Here is a 23,873-nt window from a genome sequence, read left to right on the forward strand (position 1 = left end):
TATTCAAACACGCCACACACACTCACTCCAACATCAAACGAACCAGTGGGCGTGCAATTATTGTCATTCGTTCGAATCATCTGTTTTCGTGAATCGTTGTATATTTTGTATATATATTTTATTTATTTCCAATCTATTTATTGTGGAATGTTAAAGTAATTTAATTGATACAAAAGAGTGTGTGCGTTATATGATTGTTTAAAGTTTATTTTTTATTTGTGTGACGTCATTGTTTTCGATTGCCAGCAATAACGACGCAGTTGCATTTTTACTTGAAAATGGATTTAAAATGAAGATTGATTTTGTAAATAAGGTAAGTAATGAAGGCAACGCGTAAATTAGGGGTTAATTTGATTTGGATGGTAAGGAAGGAGAGTTTTAATGCATATTTCTGGGCCGTGATAGTTGCATCGATTTCCTTTGTCCTCGGAGCCTTGTTGCTTGCTATAGGTACACACCTTAGTAGGTATGTTATGTGTAAATGCCAGCTGTTTCACAATAACATTAAATATTTTTGTAGCATTTTCGATGTTCTAACTGAGAATTAGTGTGTCATTATTTTGTTTTCCAAATTATGTAATCAATAACATTGATTATTAATGAAGTCCTAATTTTAGCAGATATTTATAGTTTTTTGTTTTCAATAAATAAGGTAGGTACATTAATGAGCTTTTTCTGTATTCTTTCTAGAATAATAAAATTTTGTGACCTACCCACAATTGTAATTAAAAATGTACTTTTGTAATGTACGTGTCTATTTTAAAATTATAATATTATTTTTTGGTCAAGGTCATACCTACAACTGAAACACTCAAACCCCTTTACATATACTCAGGTATGTATTAGTAAATTTTATGGCCCAAATTATATGATTCATGGACATACCTAAGAACCTTTTAATTAATTAATATCATTGGCCAAATTATACCAAAAATATACCTTTGTTAAAAATGTAGTAAATTTATTAATTCTTCAGAGTAGTATAAGCTCTATAAATTTGTTTTTATGTAGGTATGTGTAATGCCTAGTAACTAATAGTAAAAAGATAAATTTGACAAAGGCTGTTTTCCACTGCAACTAGGATAAACATAAGAAAAAAAGAATGTTTTAAATTGGCAGTGTTTAATGGAAATACTCCATTACTTTCTGTGGGTTTAGTCAGTAAGCAGCAGTAAATACTTAGCAAAATATTTGAACAGCATGTTAGGTCTTATGTAAATATGAATTAACCACAGAAAAAAATTATGAAAGAAAAATAAGAGAGAAAGATTTGAGAAACATGGGCTTCTTCTTTTATTTGTGGGTTAGCAAACTGGCAAGCTATTCCGCTTAACATAGTCTTCGAGTGTTATAAAATATGCAGAATCAGAGGCTGATAAATCACCATAATTCCTATTCCCGTGTGAATTTCGGGAAATCCCCTTTTAGTGCATCCCTAGACTACATAAACCTATATGCCGAATTTGAAGTCTAAACCCAGCAGTTTGGGCTGTGGGTAAATTTATCAGTCAGTCATTCACTTTTTTCTTTTATATAATTGGAAGAAGATAGCAGAGTTACTTTTTACCCTACATACATATGTACTGAAAAATCTGCCAAAAACCTTATATAAGAAGACGGTTCTACATGAGCGAAGCTATAATGTATGCTTGCTATCTGAAGCCACTATATTTGTAGATTAGGTAATATCATCCAGTTTCAAAGTAGGTAGTCATCCAAGTGTAAAAAAGAGATATAATAATATTTTTACTTTATATGCATGGTTTAAATACACTTTTTGGCCACAAAATGTGGTGAGGTCATAAAAATTGGTCCATAGAAATATTACATAGAATGCATGCATTTGAGCTGCATTTTATAATGAAATAAAATAAAATGTAGGTGTTTATATAAAAAGAAATGTGAAAATAAACACAAATACAGCTCTCTATGTAATTAAATCTTTTAATTAATTCACCAAAAAATCACAGTTTAATTCATCACCTATATCCAGGTGACAATCGGGCAGTATGTCAGCGGAGTCGCCGCGGCACGTGCGCGGGGGCGGCCCCCTCACCGTGCCCTCGCAGCCGCCCAGCGACCGCAGCATCATCGACGCCGTCTCCGGGTTCATTAACGACGTCACACTGTCCTCTGGGACCGCGCAGGACCCTAAGGATGTCATACAGTGGGCGAGGTGAGATTCTCTCTCTCTTTCTAGTTGCTTGTAGTTCCCGGCACCAATACAATCACTCCATCTCTTTCCATGGATGTCGTAAAATAGGTATAGACTTATGAACTTGGGATTTTTCTTTTAGGCGATGGGCTAGCAACCTTTCACTATTTGAATCTATTAAGCTAATAACAGCTTAACGTGGCCAATAAGTCTTTTCAAGGCTCTGTCTACCCCGCAACGGATAGACGTGATTTTTCTAAAGTTTATTATCCTTTCCCTTTATCACCTTTTAAGACATCCATGGAAAAGATACGGGTCCTATTCTAAAGTGCTGGGAACCACACGGCACTTCATAATTCCAACAGAAAAACAGAATGTTTCTCTATTGTGATTTTGAATAGATTTATAATAGTAATTTTTTTGGTGAACTATTTGTTGGTGCTTTTATCCATCCATCATCTATTCTTATATTGTAACAATCACATTGCATGCTGTGTTCCTTTCGAAAAAGTTGTCAACCTCATACCGTATTTTGTATGTAACTCTCTTTGTTTATTGTTCGCACAGTTAGTGGACCAAAAAAAAAACAATTTTCATAATAATTTCAATAATTTGCGATTTTTAAAATTTTAAATATTAATTCTTATCAACAGATTTGAACAATATTTTCTTTTAATTTAACCTTTGTGATAAATTGTAATTGTATGACGTGTTTATTACTTTGTTTATATTAACAAAGAAAATGAAGATGACTCAGAAAATAACATTAACAATAGTCATTTAATTAAACAAACCGTTTTAATACTTTGTTTCATTTTGTATAGAAAATTAATTCCCTTTTTATCTTTTTAAATAATGTGTGATTAAAATATTTATATGTTTATTATTCATTTTTTAAAAGAAGGTACTTTCAAATGATCTGTGCGTTATGACACAAGGCGTGAAAGTATGAAGCGAGAGAAAAATCGTGCAGAAAATACACTTCTTTAGTAGGGGATTATAAAGAAACAATTTCATTTTTAATTCTTTAATAGCCATGGTATCCTATGCGGCTTTCCCGACACGCTAGCAACACATTAAGTTGTCCGAATTCCCATCACTTTGTACTAAAAATATTATAAAAGTTAATTTATTTGCAGCACTTAAGAGTTAACTAATATAGCCTATTTGTCCCAACAGATTCGAGACAGCTGACATCAACGAACCCACGCCCGAGGGAGACAGCGATAGCGACATATCCCCACTCCTACTCATTCTCGGCTACGGGTCGGGGGTGCAGGTGTGGCTGATCCCCCCTAGCGGGGACGCCCAGGAGGTGTTGTCATGGCGACAAGGCACAGTGAAGGTAGGATGTTGTTGTGTGAATGAGAGTGGAGATGAGAAAGAGAGAGAGGGAGACAAGTATACATCCCAAATCTTACTTTTTCACTAGATAAATGTTATGATTGTTATTGATAACCAAGATGAATGATTTTCCAACACAACTATCATTGTAACATGATTAGAAACAACCGAGGTCAATTAAAGTTACATGCTTGTTTATTACCTGTAATTTTAATAAATAGTGTAATGCAACGCGAAAGTTAAAATCAGTTATAACAAGTTATCTACATGGAGTTGTATTTAAAACTTATACTCTTTGTCAACTTTTTGTGTTCTCAGTTGTATTCCCGCCATTTTTCCTTGATCCCAGGGTTCTGACTTAGCAGCATCAGTATAATTGAGGGTTTTGTTTCTCGGAAGGTGCTCCGTATACTGCCCAGTCCGCAGCACGGCGACTGCTTTGCATCGAAGAGGCCCCTCATAGCTTTGTGTGACTCCGCCAGCACTGGACCGACCTTCTGTTCACTCAGTTTCATATCCATCAGAGGTGGTGAACAGGTAACTATAAATAAATTCAAAAACTAACTAAAATTTTTAATAACTAAATAAAATTACTGAAAAATAGTAAAAATAGCCAGAAATGGGTTTCTTTAAATTGGTAATTGTCATCATGCAGCCATTTTAAGGGCTCAATATTAAACAAAGAACCTTTTTGGCTATGTGAGTGTCTGCTTATCTGTAGTTTAGGTTTATATCGGGGACGCTTGAGACTAAAATGCGAATATTCATGTTATTAGCGACGATAAGGTAAAGCATATTCAATTAAATCTATGAACATATTAAAATTATACATTCATACATAATTATAATCACGTCTATATCCCTTGCTGGGTAGACAGAGCCAACAGTCTTGAAAAGACTGATAGGCCACGTTCAGCTGTTTGGCTTTATGATGGAATTCAGATTCAAATAGTGACAGGTTGCTAGCCCATCGCCTAAAAGTAGAATCCCAAGTATATACAAAAATATATTCATGGTATAAAAATTTTCTCTGATTAGCCTTGGAGGGTCTTGGATGTTCATCTGTATAAGTACTTATTTTAAAATATAGTATCGCTGAGTTAGAATCTCATACCACAAGTCTCAAAATTACTTCGATGCTAACTCAATTTGTGTAATCTGTCCGTTTATAACATATATATAAATATATAATATATATTATTTTTTATTTATTATTTATTATCTAAAGTTGCATTTTAGATAAAAAATAAAAACTTAAGTCTTTGTAGTACAGATCCAGTTGTAATACTAATCGTCATAAGTTTCTTTGTGTTAGCGTGAATTAATCTAGTATTTACTAGTATTTATTGAGAACTGATTGTGTATTCAAGTGAACCAAGGTCACTGACATTTTATCAGTGTTAACTTTCCGGTTAGTTAATTGCAGTTAATTTAGTTGTTTTATAATTTATGACATTGCCAGTTAGAATGTTTGTGATTATCATTGTGGTTTTGAAACTATTTTAACTGGGCGCTTTATCTCTCTTATCTGAAGTAACTAATAGTTATATATTTAGTACCGTGATGCTTATTAAACTTATGTCGAACAAAAGCCTTAATAACATTTTAAAAGCTAAGTAAGCGAACCTCGGCCTTCGGTATTTCTAAGATTGTTTAAATTAGTAGTCGTAGTTTAAGTGCTGTGTGGTTCCCGTTCACCAATATAAAAAAAGAATAGGACCACTCCATTTCGTTCCCATGGATGTCGTAAAAGGCGACTAAGGGTAGGCTTATAAACTTGGGATTCTTCTTTTAGGCGATGGGCTAGCAACCTGTCACTATTTGAATCTCAATTCTATCATCGAGCCAAAAAGCTGAACGTGGCCTATCAGTCTTTTCAAGACTGTTGGCTCTGTCTAGCCCGCAAGGGATATAGACGTGACTATATGTATGTAGTAGTTTAAATGCATCAAATTTCTCCTAAACAGGTGAAGAGCATAAAATTCAAGAATCCCATACTAGACGTGTTGGCGAACAAGCGCTCCGTCGTGGTATCATTCTCGGAGCGTTTCGCCGTATTCGACGCTGCTACCCTCGAGGACCGGATGACGGTGACCACGTGTTACCCGTGCCCCTGCCCCCTAGGGGGGAGCGCCCCTATAAACCCCCTGGCCTTGGGGGATCGCTGGCTGGCGTATGCGGACAAGAAGTTGAATCAGTCGAAGCGAAGCAGTGGTGGATGTGAAGGTTTGTTGATTTCTAATGACTAGCGCCTAGGCTTTGACTGTATGATAATGTACCTTTTTAGCGGTGAAATGGTGTTATCGAATAATACTATGATATATATATATAGATATATATCATAGTATTATTATTATATATATCGGTAGCGGCAGAATTGAAACTCAAGCAATGGTTCATATATTACATTATTAGCGACCCGCCCCGGCTTCGCACGGGTGCAAAATTCGGAAAAAATTATACATAAAAACCTTCCTCTTGAATCACTCTACCTGTTACAAAAAACCGCATCAAAATCCGTTGCGTAATTTTAAATTATTAAGCATACAGACAAACAGACTGAAATAGGGACTTTGTTTTATACTATGTAGTGATATCTTAACTATTTAAATCTATACTAATATTATAAAAAGGTAAAGTTTGTTAGTCACTTGTTGACAGAGTCACAAACAAGAGACAATAGCAATATATTCAATATATCTAGTTTTGATATGTTGTCTCACTCATTTGGATCGTTCGAAACTTGTTTTCGTTAATTAAGGTAAAGGTCGCTAATGATATACATAGCTTGGTTCTGGTCAAGCCTGAAGCCGGTTAGACTCTTATCACTCTTATTTCCTGTTATCATTCATTTATTGACCCGTTATCTGTTTTACCACCCTTAACTGGATATTATTTATTTACTACTAGCTGTGCCCGCGACTTCGTTCGCGTGGAGTAGTTAGTTTAGGCATCATTGAAGCCCTCAAGGATGAATAACTTTCCCCGCTTTTTTCACATTCTTCATTATTTCTTCGCTCCTTATATTTGCAGCGTGATGTAATATAGCCTACCCTTCCTCGATAAATGGTCTAATCAACACAAAAAGAATTTTTCAATTTGAACCAGTAGTTCCTGAGATTAGCACGTTTAAACAAACAAACAAACTCCTCAGCTTTATAATATTAGTATAGATGACTGTACCCGAGGTTCCAGTTCTTTTATATATTTTAAATAAAGATTTAAGATCTAAATGATTTAAATACTGGCTTTGCAGTGTTGAGGTGCAAGTGTTCCACACATTATATTTTGCTTTACTTCTGGTTGATTTGATATTACACATAATTATGAACCATGGTTAAATTATTATAAAAACATGGTGAAATAGGACCACTCCATCTCTTTCGTGTGGATGTTGTAAAAGGCGACTAAGGGGTAGGCTTATAAACTTGGGATTCTTCTTTTAGGCGACAGGCGAGCAACCTGTTACTATTTGATTCTCAATTCTATCATTAAGCTAAACAGCTTAATGTGGCCTATCAGTCTTTTTAAGACCGTTGGCTCTGTCTACCCTGCAAGGGATATAGAAGTGTTTATATGTACATATGTATGTATGTTAAATTAATCTGTTAAATATATTTATTGCACTTAACAAAACTAAACTCCTAGAAAATGACAAATAAAATAAATATCCTCATTTGAAAACTTCTATTGTTTGTGTAAAATGAACTTAGAGAAAAGCCCGCCTTCGTACTGTACTACTCTTTTATAATGTGCTCCTTTATTGAATATTAATACTTGCGAAACTCATAATATGCTTACGAAACGTAGGAAACGCACGTTTGTAATATTTTATTGGATTATTATCGCGTGTAAACAAGTCTGATTACGACGCAATATTTTGACTACACTGCGATCGAGTGTAAATAACGTTTACACGTGCGTACTGTTTGTTGTGAATTTGGGGTGTTATCGGCCTTTTGTCAAATCACAGATGTTATTAAGTCTTTTATTTGGAAATATTTTGTTGAAGTATAGTACCATTCAAACAAAATCTTTTTTGATTGATGTCTTCAATTATATGAAAGAGAGATATTATTAACGAGAGATATTATTAAAAAAAATGAAAGAAAATTAGAAAACGATTTTTTCGCCGCCACACATGGCTAATAAAGAATGGGTAACGTTGTTTGTCTGTGAAATTTAGAATAAATGACGTTCATATTCTTTAGAATATCTACAATAATAATTATAAATGTAACAGTAATTTTTTTCATATCTCCATGAAAAAATATAGCATTTAGTTTGAAAAATTACAGCATTTAACAAGGAATAGATTTGAAAAGATTAAAGGTAAATAAATTTTCAAATGCCGGGTATTCGACATGAGAAATGAATTTAGTCAATTTTTTGTTAAATTCTGTAATATTTTTATACTAAAATAGAAAAACATTTTACACAGGCGAAGGCGTAACCAGCTACACAGCCACAGTTCTCCACGCGGCCAAATCACTAAGCAAAGGTCTCCGCGGCCTCGGCGAGAGTGTAGCGCAGAGTCTCGGTGGCGGGGGGCGCAGCACCTCGCAGTCGCCGTCGCCTCCCAACGCCGACATCCAGCAGCCCGGAGTCGTCACCATACTGGATATTGAGGTGAGATTCTCTATAGAAGAAGTGAAGCGGAGGCCTGGCGAGAGTATATTGCTGAGTCTGGGTGAAAATATAGTTTTAGGAATATTGTAGCCAAAATTTTTTATTCAGAACGCTATGCCGGTTTTTTTTTATCTTCCACTAGCTGTGCCCGCGACTTCGTCCGCGTGGAATAGTTATTTTAGGCATCATATTTATTTTTGCAAACAACCTCCTCGGCTTTATCAATTATAGCTGCTAATTGTTATGCGACTTGGCGACGACTTGGCCCACATCATTACCCGCGACGGAACGGAGACCGTATATAGTGAGATGAGAGGCCTTTGCCCAGTAGTGGGATCTTACAGGCTGATACTTTACTTTACTTTAAAATAGTAATATCTTCTAAGATGTTCATTAAAATTAAGTGATATCAAAGACAGTTGTGTTAACAATTAAATACTCATAATCAACAACAATCTTAAAAGATAGACATAATCAGTTTAAAAGTAGGTAAGAGGTAAAAACAGACAAACATACAAAGGAAGTATTATAAGTAGAATGATACCTATCTATATGTAGGAAGTAGGATAGAGCAGGGCGATCGAAAGATGCGGGGTGAGGCGGTCACGCGTATTAGAAAGAACGCTGGTTCGCCGTATTAAATCTTTCGCTGCAAATTGCTTATAACGACTATATCTCAAAACCTATTCGTCTGATTTATATACTGTAAGTGGCAATTTTAGTCTACATGAAAAGCCGAAAGTAATAAACATATTTATTTGGATAAGGATTAATACTGAATTAAAGAAAATTGGTTTCAAAATAACTTATGTTTATAATGAAAAAATAATCTTAAAAAATGAACATAAAAGTGGTTATTGTAAGTAAACCTTAAGAGATAGATATATGCTCTCGCGGACTTTTTTGTGGCAAAAAATGAGTACTTCACATCTTTAGTACATTGTTTTACTATATCTTTGTTGGTTTGCGCAGCGTTCGCGTGGAAAGCTCGCAGATGGCCGCCTCATTCAACTTTCACCTGCATTGTTGACGTTTCCCGTAGGAAATCCGGGATAAAATGTAGCCTATAGCCTTCCTCGATAAATAAACTATCTAACAGTGAAAGAATTATTCAAATCGGTTCAGTAGTTTCTGAGATTAGCGCGTTTAAACAAACAAACAAAACAAACTGTTCAGCTTTATAATATTAGTATAGATGTACAGACTACAGTCATCATTCGTTCAGGGCTTTCCAGGGACAATGCAACTGGAACAAACATGTGCTTTAGCCACAATACTGGGTTTCCTGGAACAGTTTTTAAACATAACTAAAAAATAGATTTCATCCACTGTGACTCCACTGTGGTGTGGTGGCAGGGACTGTCACGGCAGACAGACGTGAACATGCCTTCCACTTGTTAGAGTTTAATGTTGGCCATTGGAAGGTCGACTTATTCATGAGTGGATAGCCAAAACCAATTAATCAGTTTCCCTTTACCACAATTGAAGTTAGACGTAGGTTTTCGCTAGGAAAATAAATCTGGAAACCCTCATAGAATCTGGGCAAAAGTTAACCTAACAAAACCCACTGAGAAACCTATATTTTTTTAGGGAAACGATGACGAAGACTTCCAGGACAGCGAGGAACCATACGAGCCAATGGTGGCCCACTTCGTGGCGCACTCGGAGGCCGTCATAGCGTTGTGTTTCGACGCCAGCGGCCTGCTGCTCGTCACGGCGGACAGGCGCGGTCACGACTTCCACGTGTTCCGCATCAACCCTCACCCGTGCGGGCCGAGCCTGGCCGCGGTCCATCATCTGTATGTGCTGCACAGGGGAGACACTACGGCTAAAGTGCAGGTCATTGAAATTGTTAACTACCGTTTGTTATAATTGACGTTGATATTTGCAAAAAGTGCAAAAGTTCTATTTGTTCTAAGTTTTTCGCTTGTTTCGTATTTGCAGTGGCATTGTTTTAATCTTCTATTTCAATTGTGAATCAAGGCCTAAAGTTGTATTTCAAAGAGTTCAGCCGCGGATCTCTTGATAAAAAATACATCAGAGATTGTGCGGTTAATTAATAGTTCTGTCAACATTTACCTAATAAAAAGGAAATAATGCAGATTGTTTTGAATTTAAACAAATGTTTGCAAATTTCCAGGACATAGCGATCTCGTGGGACTCCCGTTGGGCTGCAATATCAACATTACGCGGCACGACGCACGTGTTCGCGATCAGCGCATACGGCGGCGCCCCCAGCGTCCGCACTCACACGCAGCCTCGCGTCGTAAACAGGCTGTCTCGCTTCCACCGATCCGCTGGGCTCCCCATAACCCACCACACACAGGCCACGCCCAAGAGGAACACCGCTAGCCCGGTGAGTCACATCACAGCAGGCTGTCTCGCTTCCACCGATCCGCTGGACTCCCCATAACCCACCACACACAGGCCACGCCCAAGAGGAACACCGCTAGCCCGGTGAGTCACATCACAACAGGCTGTCTCGCTTCCACCGATCCGCTGGACTCCCCATAACCCACCACACACAGGCCACGCCCAAGAGGAACACCGCTAGCCCGGTGAGTCACATCACAGCAGGCTGTCTCGCTTCCACCGATCCGCTGGACTCCCCATAACCCACCACACGCAGGCCACGCCCAAGAGGAACACCGCTAGCCCGGTGAGTCACATCACAACAGGCTGTCTCGCTTCCACCGATCCGCTGGACTCCCCATAACCCACCACACGCAGGCCACGCCCAAGAGGAACACCGCTAGCCCGGTGAGTCACATCACAGCAGGCTGTCTCGCTTCCACCGATCCGCTGGACTCCCCATAACCCACCACACACAAGCCACGCCCAAGAGGAACACCGCTAGCCCGGTGAGTCACATCACAACAGGCTGTCTCGCTTCCACCGATCCGCTGGACTCCCCATAACCCACCACACGCAGGCCACGCCCAAGAGGAACACCGCTAGCCCGGTGAGTCACATCACAGCAGGCTGTCTCGCTTCCACCGGTCCGCTGGACTCCCCATAACCCACCACACGCAGGCCACGCCCAAGAGGAACACCGCTAGCCCGGTGAGTCACATCACAACAGGCTGTCTCGCTTCCACCGATCCGCTGGACTCCCCATAACCCACCACACGCAGGCCACGCCCAAGAGGAACACCGCTAGCCCGGTGAGTCACATCACAGCAGGCTGTCTCGCTTCCACCGGTCCGCTGGACTCCCCATAACCCACCACACACAGGCCACGCCCAAGAGGAACACCGCTAGCCCGGTGAGTCACATCACAACAGGCTGTCTCGCTTCCACCGATCCGCTGGACTCCCCATAACCCACCACACGCAGGCCACGCCCAAGAGGAACACCGCTAGCCCGGTGAGTCACATCACAGCAGGCTGTCTCGCTTCCACCGATCCGCTGGACTCCCCATAACCCACCACACACAGGCCACGCCCAAGAGGAACACCGCTAGCCCGGTGAGTCACATCACAGCAGGCTGTCTCGCTTCCACCGATCGAACCCACCACACACAAGCTACACCGCTAGCGCGGTGAGCTATAAGTCAGATTGCAGACTGGTCAGATAACTTAGTATGCATTACACACTGTGACAGTTTCAAAGTAGTTTCGTTAACATACATACATACATATGGTCACGTCTATACACACACGGCACAAGTTAGTTAGTTTCGTTAAGTTGTGTTGGAAGCTTAACCCTCTCAATTTTGTCCATATATCAAATGACTAAAACTAATTAGTTGAACAGCAACCTTCTTGAATATAAAAGACTAATAACATATGAATTCTCCCCAGGTGAGCGAGGGCCTGACCCACGGCTCGTGGTTCCCGAACCCGCGGCTGCCCCCGTACCCCGTGCCCGTGACGCTGCAGCCGCTGGCCCAGCTGAGGCCCACCGCCAACCTGCCCACGCACACACTCACGCGCACCAGCTCAGGTAACCTGCCATTGGCTCTGTCTACCCCTCATGAATAGAATAGAATAGGATTATTTTCAAAATTGAATACAAGGTATCACTTATTGACGTCACATAACTTTAATTATGACTACTATCGCTTCAAAACTTACGCTAACTTCCTCTGCTTCGTCAATAATTACTGCGTATTTCCGATTTTGATTTAAGAAGTGAATTTCTGGATGCTTTTATATTGATGAAATACCTATATCAGATTCATCTTTTATATTGATGAAATCATTATGCCGTGTGGTTCCCGGCACCATTAGAAAAAAGAATAGGACCACTCCATCTCTTTCCTACGGATGTCCTATAAGGCGACTAAGGGATAGGCTTATAAACTTGGGATTCTTCTTTTAGGTGATGGGCTGTACTATAACCTGTCACTATTTGAATCTCAATTCTATCACTAAGCCAAACAACTGAGCGTGGCCTATCAGTCTTTTCAAGACTGGTGGCTATGTCTACCCCGCTAGGGATATAGACGTGATCATATGTGTGTATGTATGTGTCAGATTCAGATGATATAATCTATTTAATAACTTTAAATATGTATATGTATAGGTATTTACCGCCAATCAAATTTCCAGGTCGCCAACGTCTCTCATCTCTATCCGAAGACAGCAACGCCGCTCCTTTACTAGCGCGATGCAGCTTCGGAATGTACGTGGGAACTAGCGCCACTCCGGTCACCGCCCTCTATTTGATGGCGGCCAATGGCTCGCTACTACACCTTGTGTTACACCCACGAGCTAATCATAGTGAGTATTAAAGTGTATTTAATTTAAAAATAGCATTATTATCCGAGGTTTGAATAAGTAATGTCATTGAGTCTAGCTTCGCAATGTACCTGGGAACTAGCGCCACTCCGGTCACCGCCCTCTATTTGATGGCGGCCAATGGCTCGTTACTACACCTTGTGTTACACCCACGAGCTAACCATAGTGAGTATTAAAGTGTATTTAATTTAAAAATAGCATATTTATCCGAGGTTTGAATAAGTAATATCATTGAGTCTAGCTGCGGAATGTACGTGGGAACTAGCGCCACTCCGGTCACCGCCCTCTATTTGATGGCGGCCAATGGCTTGTTACTGCACCTTGTGTTACACCCACGAACTAATCATAGTGAGTGTTACCCAAAATATTGTAGGGTTTATCGTTATTATTCGCTCAGTTTCTTACAATTAGCAAGGTGCCGTTCCGGAATGTGTATGGGAACTATCGACATGTCGATCACAAAGTCTATTCGATGACTATTAATTTTTGATTTTATTTATTTTAGAATCCATTTAGCGTGTCTTGTATATTAGTTGTTTTACTGCCTTTTATCTTAGTCATTACCCTTTTCGATCTGAAGAGAGATTTCTGCGGTCGTTTAGGTGCATCAATTAAAATGCGTGATGCGCAGAAAGTCATAGGTTCGCATCCCACCTCGGCCACATACCAATACATACCAATGACTTCTTTCGAAGTACTAAGAAACTACATTAGTTTGAAAACTAACCGATTCTCTTACGTTGAGGGAAAACGAGTTAATCGTCAACTCGCGTGAGAGTTGGCAATATTCAATTCTATTTATTTTTGTTGTCGTCAACTCGCTTGATCATGAAATCTGACGTTTAAATGTATAGTCAGCTACAAAAACGTTACAGAAATTTAATGTTTAGGTACTTGCTTACTACTCGTATAAATGTATAAGACAGGTTCATCGTCTGTTACTGTGCATTGAAAGTGGCCCTCAATTTGCAAAATGAAATAGAAAGAGATAGCTCTATGGTAGCCATTTGTTGTGCGCGGGCGCGTTATACGAGATAGCATGAGTCATGACTGTGTCATTGGATGCATTCCTTGGTTCTTCTCATTCCGGACCGCTAAACTGAAATCTAGGTCAGTACTTCATAGAATCAGCCAACGTTGTCACTAAATAATGATTTATAGTTTTTGGTTTCATCAACCTGTTTCTTATTTGACAGTACTTTATATAGACGAGCGAGTTGATAACAATAAAACTAGGTAATATTGAAAATCGCCAACTCGCGCGCGCATGCGAGTTTCTTTCAAGCGAGTTGACGATCAACTCGGGAAAACTTGTAGATACAGACAACTGGGTGAGTAACCATGACCCAATACGTGTGAGGTACGCCTGCAAAGGTTGCGGAGGTCAGACGGCAGTCGCTTCGTGTAAGAACCTGACTCACCCAATCCGGAATCCATGGTCAATGCCATACCCCGGGCTCTCCAGAGTGGTGAAGATGCATACATACATACATAAAATCACGCCTCTTACCCGGAGAGGTAGGCAGAGACTCTTTCCACTTGCCACGATCTCTGCATACTTCCTTCGCTTCATCCACATTCATAACTCTTCATGCAAGCTCGGCGGTTTGAAGATGAAGAAAGAAAAGTTTGTGAAGATGCAACCGGCACTTAAAGCCAGGACGAAGACAATACATAGCCTTTTAACTGTGCAGGTATTCCAAAAGAGAAAGTGTGCGACGAGTCCCCCATAGAGGTGGAGGTGGAGGCGGCTGCGCAGTGGCCCCTGCAGCGGCCCGCGGGCGGCTGCGCGGACCTGCTGGCGCCGCTGCCGCCCGCCAACCCGCTGCTGCAGCCCGCCGCCGCCGCGGTCAGTAGTCACACTACACATCTATACATTACACATCTATACATTACACATCTATACATGACACATGTATACATTACACATCTATACATTACACATCTATACATGACACATGTATACACATCAATACATTACACATCTATATATTACACATCTATCAATTACACATATATACATTACGCATCTATACATTACACAACTATACATTACACATCTATACATTACACATCTATACATTACACATCTATACATGACACATCTATACATGACACGTCTATACATGACACGTCTTTACATTACACATCTATACATTACAAATCTATGCATTACACATCTAGATATATATTACACATCTATACATTACACATCTATACATACACACATATAATCACGTCTATATCCCTTACGGGGTGGACAGAGCGAACAGTCTTGAGAAGACTGATAGGTCACGTTCAGCTGTTGTGGCTTTAAGGTAGAATTGAGATTGAAATAGTGACAGGTTGCTAGGCCATCGCTTAATACTCGTATATCTACTACTTTGAAAGCGCTCATCTCAGGAACTACTGGTTCAAATTGACCATTTATAGAGGAGGGCTTAAGGCTATATAACATCACGCTGCAACTATAAGGAGCGAAGAAATAATGGAAAATGTGAAAAAAAAAACGGGGAAAATTATTCATCCTTGAGGGCTTCAATGGTGCGCAAAGTAACTATTCCACGCGGACGAAGTTGCGGGCACAGCTAGTAAATTATATAATATGTATTTATAAATTTAATATTTCATATTTTAAAGTTATGTACGTTAGTTTGAATACTAACCGATGCTGTTACGGTGATGAAAAACATCGTGGGGTAACCTGCACATTCACGTTGTAGAGGTCATTAAATATGCGGGAAAAATTACACAGATTAAGAGACATTAACTCAACAATACTATATTTTATAATAAATGCTTATATTAGCTCGTTCATTGAAGAATTTCAAAGTATTGATTGGCAACCAAGACCAACAGGTCATCTGGTCGAGAAAGTCATTAATAAAGGCCATTCTTTATAAGAATTCAAATTTATTTTTTCGTTTTTGTGAGACATTTAAAACATCACTTAATAACTGTCATACCTTTTAATTCTACAACAATGGTTACGTCATTAAAAAATTTCACTTTTATTGGGGTTGGCAACACTGCAACTAACACTGACGTCACAGTGTGCACTAGTGTAATATCGAGTAGAGTGAAAATTTTCATTCATTCATTCATTCATATGGTCACGTCTATATCCCTTGCGGGGTAGACAGAGCCAACAGTCTTGAAAAGACTGAATGGCCACGTTCAGCTATTTAGCTTAATGATAGAAATAGTGACAGGTTGCTAGCCCATCGCCTAAAAAAGAATCCCAAATTTGTAAGCCTATCCCTTAGTCGCCTTTTACGACATCCATGAGAAAGAGATGGAGTGGTCCTATTCTTTTTTGTATTGGTGCCGGGAACCACACGGCACTGCCGGGAACCACACGGCACAGTGAAAATTTTAGAAGCCACTTCCGAGTAGTAGAATCTTTTTGACATTGAATCTTATTCTGAACAGGGGTGTGCGGACATGTGTATGAGCGAGGAAGAACGCTGGCTGTCCCAGGTGGAGATAGTGACCCACGCGGGCCCGCACCGCCGCCTGTGGATGGGCCCGCAATTCGTCTTCAAAACATATAATTGTACTGGGTAAGTTTGCCATTTTTATTTAGGTATAAAATAAGACATATTCAGAGTTTTTTTGGACGAAAGATTCGATTAAAATAGAGTGACGACCATTTGAGAAAAGAGATTCGGTTGTCGAATTGGTAAGGTGCCCTTCGAACATCGAATCTCGTGTGTGTTAAAATGCGTGTGGCGCAAAATGTCACAGGTTCAAATCTCATCCCCTGTCATGTACCGATGACTATTTTCGAAGATGTGTACATTAGTTGGAATACTAACCGATGATCTAACGGGTAACTGGATGTGTAACCATGATCGAACCAAGATCGGTCCAAGGTCAAAGTCATACCCCGGGCTCCTGTCCAGATTGGAAAGGATGCAACCGGGACTTAGCTAGGAGGAGGACGAAGAAGATCTAAGAAAAATTCACCGCTAACTGTGAGAGAGGTGCAATGGCAAGACGTAACGCGTATATCGATAGACCCTTTTTAATTTGATCTTGGATCCCTCACTATTAAGGGTATAACAACGATTACTCGTTAATTTGAATAGAAGTATAGTCTAAAAAAATATTATTTTCAGGTCAAACTCGTCTCTGTCTGAAGCGGAGACGGTGGACGTGGAGTTGCACAACGTGGCCCGCTCGAACCCCGTCAACGTGCCGGCCGCCAGGCCCATCGTGCCCGTCCTCATCGACTCTGGTTCTTGTAGTGAGTGTTATATCATATATTCATATATACAGACATACAGACGTACAGACAAACATACAAACTCGTCTCTGTCTGAAGCGGAGACGGTGGACGTGGAGTTGCACAACGTGGCCCGCTCGAACCCCGTCAACGTGCCGGCCGCCAGGCCCATCGTGCCCGTCCTCATCGACTCTGGTTCTTGTAGTGAGTGTTATATCGTACATTAAGACATACATACATACATACAAACATACATACATACAAACATACATACATACATACAAACATACATACAAACATACATACAAACAAACATACATACATACAAACAAACATACATACAAACATACAAACTCGTCGCTGTCTGAAGTAGCAGAACGTGGTTCGCTCGCCAAAAATCCCTGTATAACTTAATGATGGCATTTAGATTCAAATAGTGATAGGTTGCTTAGCCCATCGTCTTAAAAGAATCCCAAGTTCATTAATTAGTCTTTCTCTTGATAGACTAACCAGCTCTCAGCAGCAGATGGCACTGAAGGAAGTATAGTAGAAAGTTAGTTATACACTACAAAAGACAGAAGGAGAACAGAGGAGAGAAATAATCAATTTATAGATACTATATTATTGGAAATAATCCTACTACTATTATAAAGGCGAAAGTTTGTATGGATGTATGGATGTTTGTTACTCTTTCACGCAAAAACTACTGAACCGATTACCATGAAATTTGGTATGTAGGTAACTGAAGACCCAGAATAACACATAGGCTACTTTTTATCCCAGAGTTCCCGCGGGATTGATAGGGTTTCCATGCGGACGAAGTCGCGGGCGGCCTCTAAGGCTAGAGATAAGTATAAAAATATTTGACAATAAATATATATTTATTTTTTTCATTCGCAACCAGACAAGCGTGAAATATATATATTTGTCCGTTCCCCCAGGTTCCCTGGAGCAGTCTCCGTCGGACGGGTTCCGCCGGCGCTCCGTGGCGGAGGGCCGCGCGCCCGCCTGCGACCTCCAGCTGAGGGAAGACCTCGCGGAAGCCATGAGGGAAGACCACGGTAAGACCTATGTGGCTCACTTTTTCATTAACTATGTATATATTAGATGCGAAATCGATAAAAAATTTTTGCTCGTCATTGTACAGATATACTATTCAAAAATCGATCTTAATGTATTGCAATAATACACACAATCTAAAAAAATTAAACTGCAATATAATAGTGTTTTAAGTGTGAAGTTCTTTCTCTTCTTGACGTAACCAGTGGGGCTTTTCATAAATTTTCATTTTAATTCTTATACTAGCTTAACTTGAATTAAACCTGTGCCCAATAGTAGCACAAAAAGCCAATGTTTCACCTGAAGGTATATTCTATCTATGTGACAAATTTCGTCAAGAACGCTCCAGTAGTTTTTGAGTTAAACAAATTAAAATTTCATTTACCCTCAATCAAATTATGTGTCTGCATGATGCTTTGAACCAAAATTAAAAACATTATTCATAAACCGCCAATCGCTCTGGTGGATTTTCTCGCGTCGCTTGTTACAAAAAATGTTTATTATTTGTTATATATGTTCAACAAAAAGTTTTTACTTCGACACTATACGGCGTGTCCATAACAAATGTTCTTTTTTGCGTCAAACATTTTTGCGAGTGTGTTGCCAAGTGACAAGAACGCAAGAGCATGCGCGGAGGAGTTCTCGAAGAAAGCATTCATATACCGCCGCCGGCCCGAACCGAAGCCAAAGGCACCATCGCTTTAGGCGACATTGTTCCATACATAGTCCACTCAAATTTTGTTTTTGTATAGTTGGATTGACATCGGAATGAAAGCATTTTTAATTGAATTAATTTTTCATTATATCGTTTGTTTGTTTTCGGAATGATTTATAGACAATACAGTTCTAAAATTAATAATTAAAAGTGCAGCTCATAGCGCTAGCTAGCATGCCTTGAAATAATTAGAGAAAAGGCAGATTTGTTTTATGAGTTTACTCTGTAAAATATAAACTTCATGTAACACATGTATTTGTAACTGCGTTGCGTTTATTCCTAACAAAAAATGTTTCATATTCTGAGGCTTTATAAAATTGATACGTCCATCATTTAAATCTTTCATTCCGACTCCGAACTCTTTGACCGGTCAATGCTTTTTTCCAAATCTCCTCCGCGATCGAGATTAAATTGGTTGCCTTCGGTTTCGATAGGGCGCGAGCGGACGCCGAGCCCGCCGCGGGCGTCGCCGGCGCGGGCGGGCGTGGCGCGCGCCGTGGACCCGCTGGGCTGCGTGGTGGCCCGGCCGGCGCGCCGCGCGCCGCCGCCGCTGGAGCCCGACGCGCACACGCGCGCCAACCCCGACGAGGCGCGCTTCCGGCCCGTGGTGCGCGCGCCCGCCGCGCTGGCGCCCGCCGCCGTGCTGGCGCGCCCGCTGCCGCGCGGCACCACCATCCCGGCGCAGAGCTGCGCGCCCGCCGCCAGCCCCGAGCTGGAGCCGGCGCGCCCGCTGGCCACGCACGTGCTCATCCCCGCCGCGCTGCACCACCAGCCCCCACTGCCAGCGGGCCCGCCCGGGTCCGCCTCTCCTCCCACCGACGCGGACGACGGCGATCGCGTTAGTTGTAAGGCTAGAGATAAGGACTTTGATGTGTGCGAACGTGTACATGTTACTGATGTGAAAGTGAAATTTGATGTAGCTGTTGAAGTCAAATGTGACGTAGCTAGAGAGATAGATCTATCTAGTGTTTCTAAAGAAACGACAGAGCTTAAGATGACGAAGGAATCTAATGTACGGCAAAGCACGTCTAAAGATAATAGAAAAAGTAGTGTAGCTAGGGAAATAAAGAAGTCTAATGTGGTTGAAGAAACCACAGAGTATAATGTTAAAAAAGAAAACAGAGACTTTAAAATAAGTAGTAAAAATAAAGAATCCGATATAGGTGTAGTTATCAGCGAATCTAACCCACCTATGGCAGAAAAAGAAGATGAAAATGTTAGGGAACCTAGTATTACTCAAAAGAGCGAACGTTCTAGCGTGGCTAGGGAAATCAAAATGTCTAATGTAGAAGACGTTAAAAAACCTAAAGGTAAAGAAGTTAGGTCGACTAGTGCCACTAGGGAAACAGAAAAATCAAACGAACCCAAGAAAACTAAGGACCTGAAACAGTCCTTTAAATCAGATGACTCTAAATCTAGCCTTTCCAGAGCAGAAGAATCTAAAAAAGTTAGGGAACCAAGCGTTATTAAAGCGGGAAGTAATTCTAGCGTGACTAAGGACGACGGGAAATCTAGGGCGGAAGTCATTGAAACATCGCAAGTTAGGTCTAGCAGTGTTACGAGAGCAACTAGAAAATCTAGCGACCCAAAGGAAACTAAGGACTCTGAAAACCTCCTCAAATCAAAAGACTTCAAAGAACTAACTAAGGAGACTAGCTTAATTAAAGAATCAAAACAGCCAAAAGAAGCGAAACGGTCTCGTGATGTTCAAGAATCTAAGCAAACAAAGGAACCTAAAAATAAAGCTTTCATTCCTGTGAATGAACCTGATGATAAAATCGACACGAAAACATCCGATGAAAAAGAGTCTACCAATTTAAAAAAAGAACCCGAAATGTTCACGTTGCCCATCAAAGCAGTCAGTACGCAAAGCAAATGTAGAGACTGGCGAGACGGCGATATAAAGACTGAGGAACAAGCGTGGGACCTGCTCCTTAACGAACCTGAAAAACCAGTAGTGGCCGAAGTCAGCCAACAACCTGTAGATAGTGATAAGATTTCTATAGAATCAAAACCTAAATCTAAGAGAAATCGTAAGAATAAGAAAGCTCAAGAAGATCTCCAAGCAAAAGTTGATGAAGATAGTTTTGTAGAAATACATGCAATTGAAGATAAGCAGCAACCTTGCAGCGGTGATTTAGTTTCCATCTCCACTTACGAAGCAATAGAACCCTCTTGTTCATATCGTTCTAAAACAAATAAGATACGATCACCCATAATTCCTGTTCCCGAAAAGTGTGAAACGCGTGAAGAAGGTTCAGCTGCTTCAAAGAAAGATGAATTGCAATCAGTAGAAGATTGTATGTTAAAGGAAGCAAAAACAATGGAATCTTTTGTACCACGTGGAGAATTCTTTAATAAAATGAGGCAGTCAAAATCTGAATCACGTGAAGATCATATATGCGATAGTAATTCGTTGTTACCAACAAAAGCAAACAAGAGCAAATCATTGTCTCCTTATAAAGACGATCGTAAAGCAGTGGATCGAATTTCAGAAGTAGAAGTGAAAGATGTGTACGTCATAGATACTAGCAAAGATGATTTTCCCGAAATTCAAATTACAAGAGGGAAATCGCGCAAAAGATCTCCTCAGCCGAAACCTGCTGAACGGCAGACAGCGACTGAAGTACCCGTTAAATCTTGGAGCTCTATTGCAGCTTCTAAAAATGTGAAAAAGATTGAAGTTGAAGGAAACGCGGATGATATTATGGTGAAGAGAGATAGTGTATGTTTACGAGACGAGCTTAGAGATGCCGCGGGTCTAGCAGAAGACAATACGGAGCCACCTACCGTGTCGCTTCAGGAAAAGTTGGTTGAACTATGCAAGAGGACGGATATCATGGTCGCCGAATGTGATGCGCCTTCCGAGCTCAACTTTGTTGAAGAACATCATGCAGTGATGGAAGACTTGCCACCGCTGGAGCCGCTTGATTTTGGTCTAGAGGATTTCAAACTAGAAGTCATGAGAGACAGTCTGTTAGATGTAAACGACCCAAAGATGACGAGTCCTATTTGCAAAATCAATATAGATGATATCCTATCATCTATAAAAGAAACGACTAACAAAGTTATCGAGTCGAGTACATTTAACTTGATAGATCTTGAGAAAGTTCCCGCTAAGAAAGAGAAGGGTTTCAGTGTGATTGAAAGTCATAAGATAACGTCGCAGGAAGTGAATATAGAAGATGATGGGAAGTCTGAGGAGAAAGATGTTGAGGTGATGGAGAAATCGTCGGACGATGACACCGTTTCGGCAGTCGTGTCCACCGACAGCGACAAGGAAGACAAAAAGACTGTCGTCGCGAACGTCGTACTGCCTTCTGCAAAGCAATCTACTAAGTCTAAGAAATCGCGTAGGAAGAAGAAGTAATATCAGACCATGTGTTCATATATTTTAATCGCTTAATATTTTCTTGTGTTGCTACGTAAAAGTTATTAACTCGTTTAGGTAACAAATTTGCTGCTATATTTGTAGTTATTAGTTAAGGTACGGGATGCAAATAAAAATGCACGGGTAAAAGACAAAAAAAAAATGTTTTAAAATAAAAAATGCTGTATGCCTAAAACACGTTTGTGTAGGCTTAATACTTCAAAGTGAATTAGTATTATGTTAATATCAAATTGAAAAAAGAATATAAAAATGTAAAAAACTAGTAAAATAACAAAATTAAAAAAATCTTGGCATTAGGATTTTTGCGAAGAAACAGAAATATCAGTCATATTTATCAGCCAATTTTAACTAATGATTTTATTCAAATCTTCGTAAAACTTGTAATGCCATCTAAAGTTCATTTTTCAATTCGAGTTGGTAGCGAATAATTTTCGAAATATTTTGAAAAGGAAACTAAGGTTAAAATTGCCTTTTGAATTGTTTGAGTAAGCAATGAGTTGGGTAGAATCATTGAAATCTGTATGATACAAAATCAATTTAAATTCTATGGGAAAAACCAGCGATAAAAGGGATATTTCACATAGGGAATCTTCATAAAATCACTCACATGTCCCCGACATGGTTGATTTACGTTAACCGAGACCTTTGCAATAAAAATTAAAGTATACCCAAAATGATTTTCAAATTATAATTTACTCAATGTTGCTCGCTCGAATTGAAAAAGTACTTTCGAGCAGTTCTGTTAAGTACTTATCTCGTTTTAGTTATGTTTAAGTAGTCGTAGTGACCATGCCTCGTAGGAGCGTCTACAATCATTACAGGAACGGTTTATTTTAAGGCCAGTAAGTAGCTACAATACCTCGTTAGACCATTTTAAATGACGATTTCGAAGAATCTCAATACATGAGATACCGTTGAAATAATTGAGGTTTTTTTTTCTATGTTAATAAAAACAAATACTGCTACAGTGTGACTTAGACCTTGTAATTAGGGCATGCACTGGTTTTACATCGAGCATAAATTAGATATTGGTTTTGATCTAACGCCATATTATTGTTGTTTCTTATTTCTGATATTCCTTCTTCTTAGAGATGGGTCAATAGAGAATTAAAGTGGAGGTATCGTCAAAGGTATTATTCCTTATCTATTATATTGGGCAGAACATTAATTCTTAGAACCTCAAACTAAAACTTGAATACAAAATTATTAAAGCTATATTTTACATATTTTCTGTTATTTGATAAAAAGCCTGATATCAAATTTTTATTTCTTCTTAATTAAAAAAAAGTGTTGTCCTATGTTAAATCCGGATTGACGCGTATTTTTCATATATTGGTACTATTTTTAACCCAGTAGGCTTTCTTTTCATTCGTTTATTTTTTTGTGACTTATTAACCCTTAAAGTATGTATCTTTTGTCACGGCTTTATAATCTGTATTTGGATATTTTTTATTATACATTGTAATTAAAATATTCTATTTCATATTCTTTTTACACTGAGGCAATCCATTTGTGCAATATTTACAGTCTATTGAGCAAATATCAAATTATAAATTATAACCAGTTTCATTCGAGTTGCTATGCTATGAGTTTTAATCAGCAGCTTATGT

General features: G+C 39.6%; 1 protein-coding gene across 1 annotated transcript; it reads left to right on the forward strand.

Moving 5' to 3' along the window:
- On the forward strand, window positions 1-22,440 carry LOC106134548 (uncharacterized). Its single transcript, XM_060944844.1, has 15 exons — window positions 1-313; window positions 1,994-2,176; window positions 3,335-3,500; window positions 3,899-4,036; window positions 5,467-5,725; window positions 7,941-8,128; window positions 9,719-9,967; window positions 10,269-10,484; window positions 11,932-12,073; window positions 12,682-12,852; window positions 14,565-14,719; window positions 16,303-16,433; window positions 16,992-17,119; window positions 18,040-18,159; window positions 19,307-22,440. Exons 2-15 carry the CDS (start codon window positions 2,010-2,012, stop codon window positions 22,240-22,242), a joined length of 5,166 nt encoding a protein of 1,721 aa, XP_060800827.1. The 5' UTR covers window positions 1-313; window positions 1,994-2,009; the 3' UTR covers window positions 22,243-22,440.
- Window positions 22,441-23,873: the final 1,433 nt, after the last annotated feature.

This window comes from Amyelois transitella, chromosome 6, assembly GCF_032362555.1.
Source record: "Amyelois transitella isolate CPQ chromosome 6, ilAmyTran1.1, whole genome shotgun sequence".
Lineage (NCBI taxonomy): Eukaryota > Metazoa > Arthropoda > Insecta > Lepidoptera > Pyralidae > Amyelois > Amyelois transitella.

Coding starts and splice junctions, on each gene's coding strand:
- LOC106134548 (XM_060944844.1), top strand. CDS start 2,010: ATGTCAGCGGAGTCGCCGCGGCACGTGCGCGGGGGCGGCCCCCTCACC. Junction 3,501..3,898: donor GGCGACAAGGCACAGTGAAG/GTAGGATGTTGT, acceptor GTTTCTCGGAAG/GTGCTCCGTATACTGCCCAG. Junction 12,853..14,564: donor ACACCCACGAGCTAATCATA/GTGAGTATTAAA, acceptor TTAACTGTGCAG/GTATTCCAAAAGAGAAAGTG.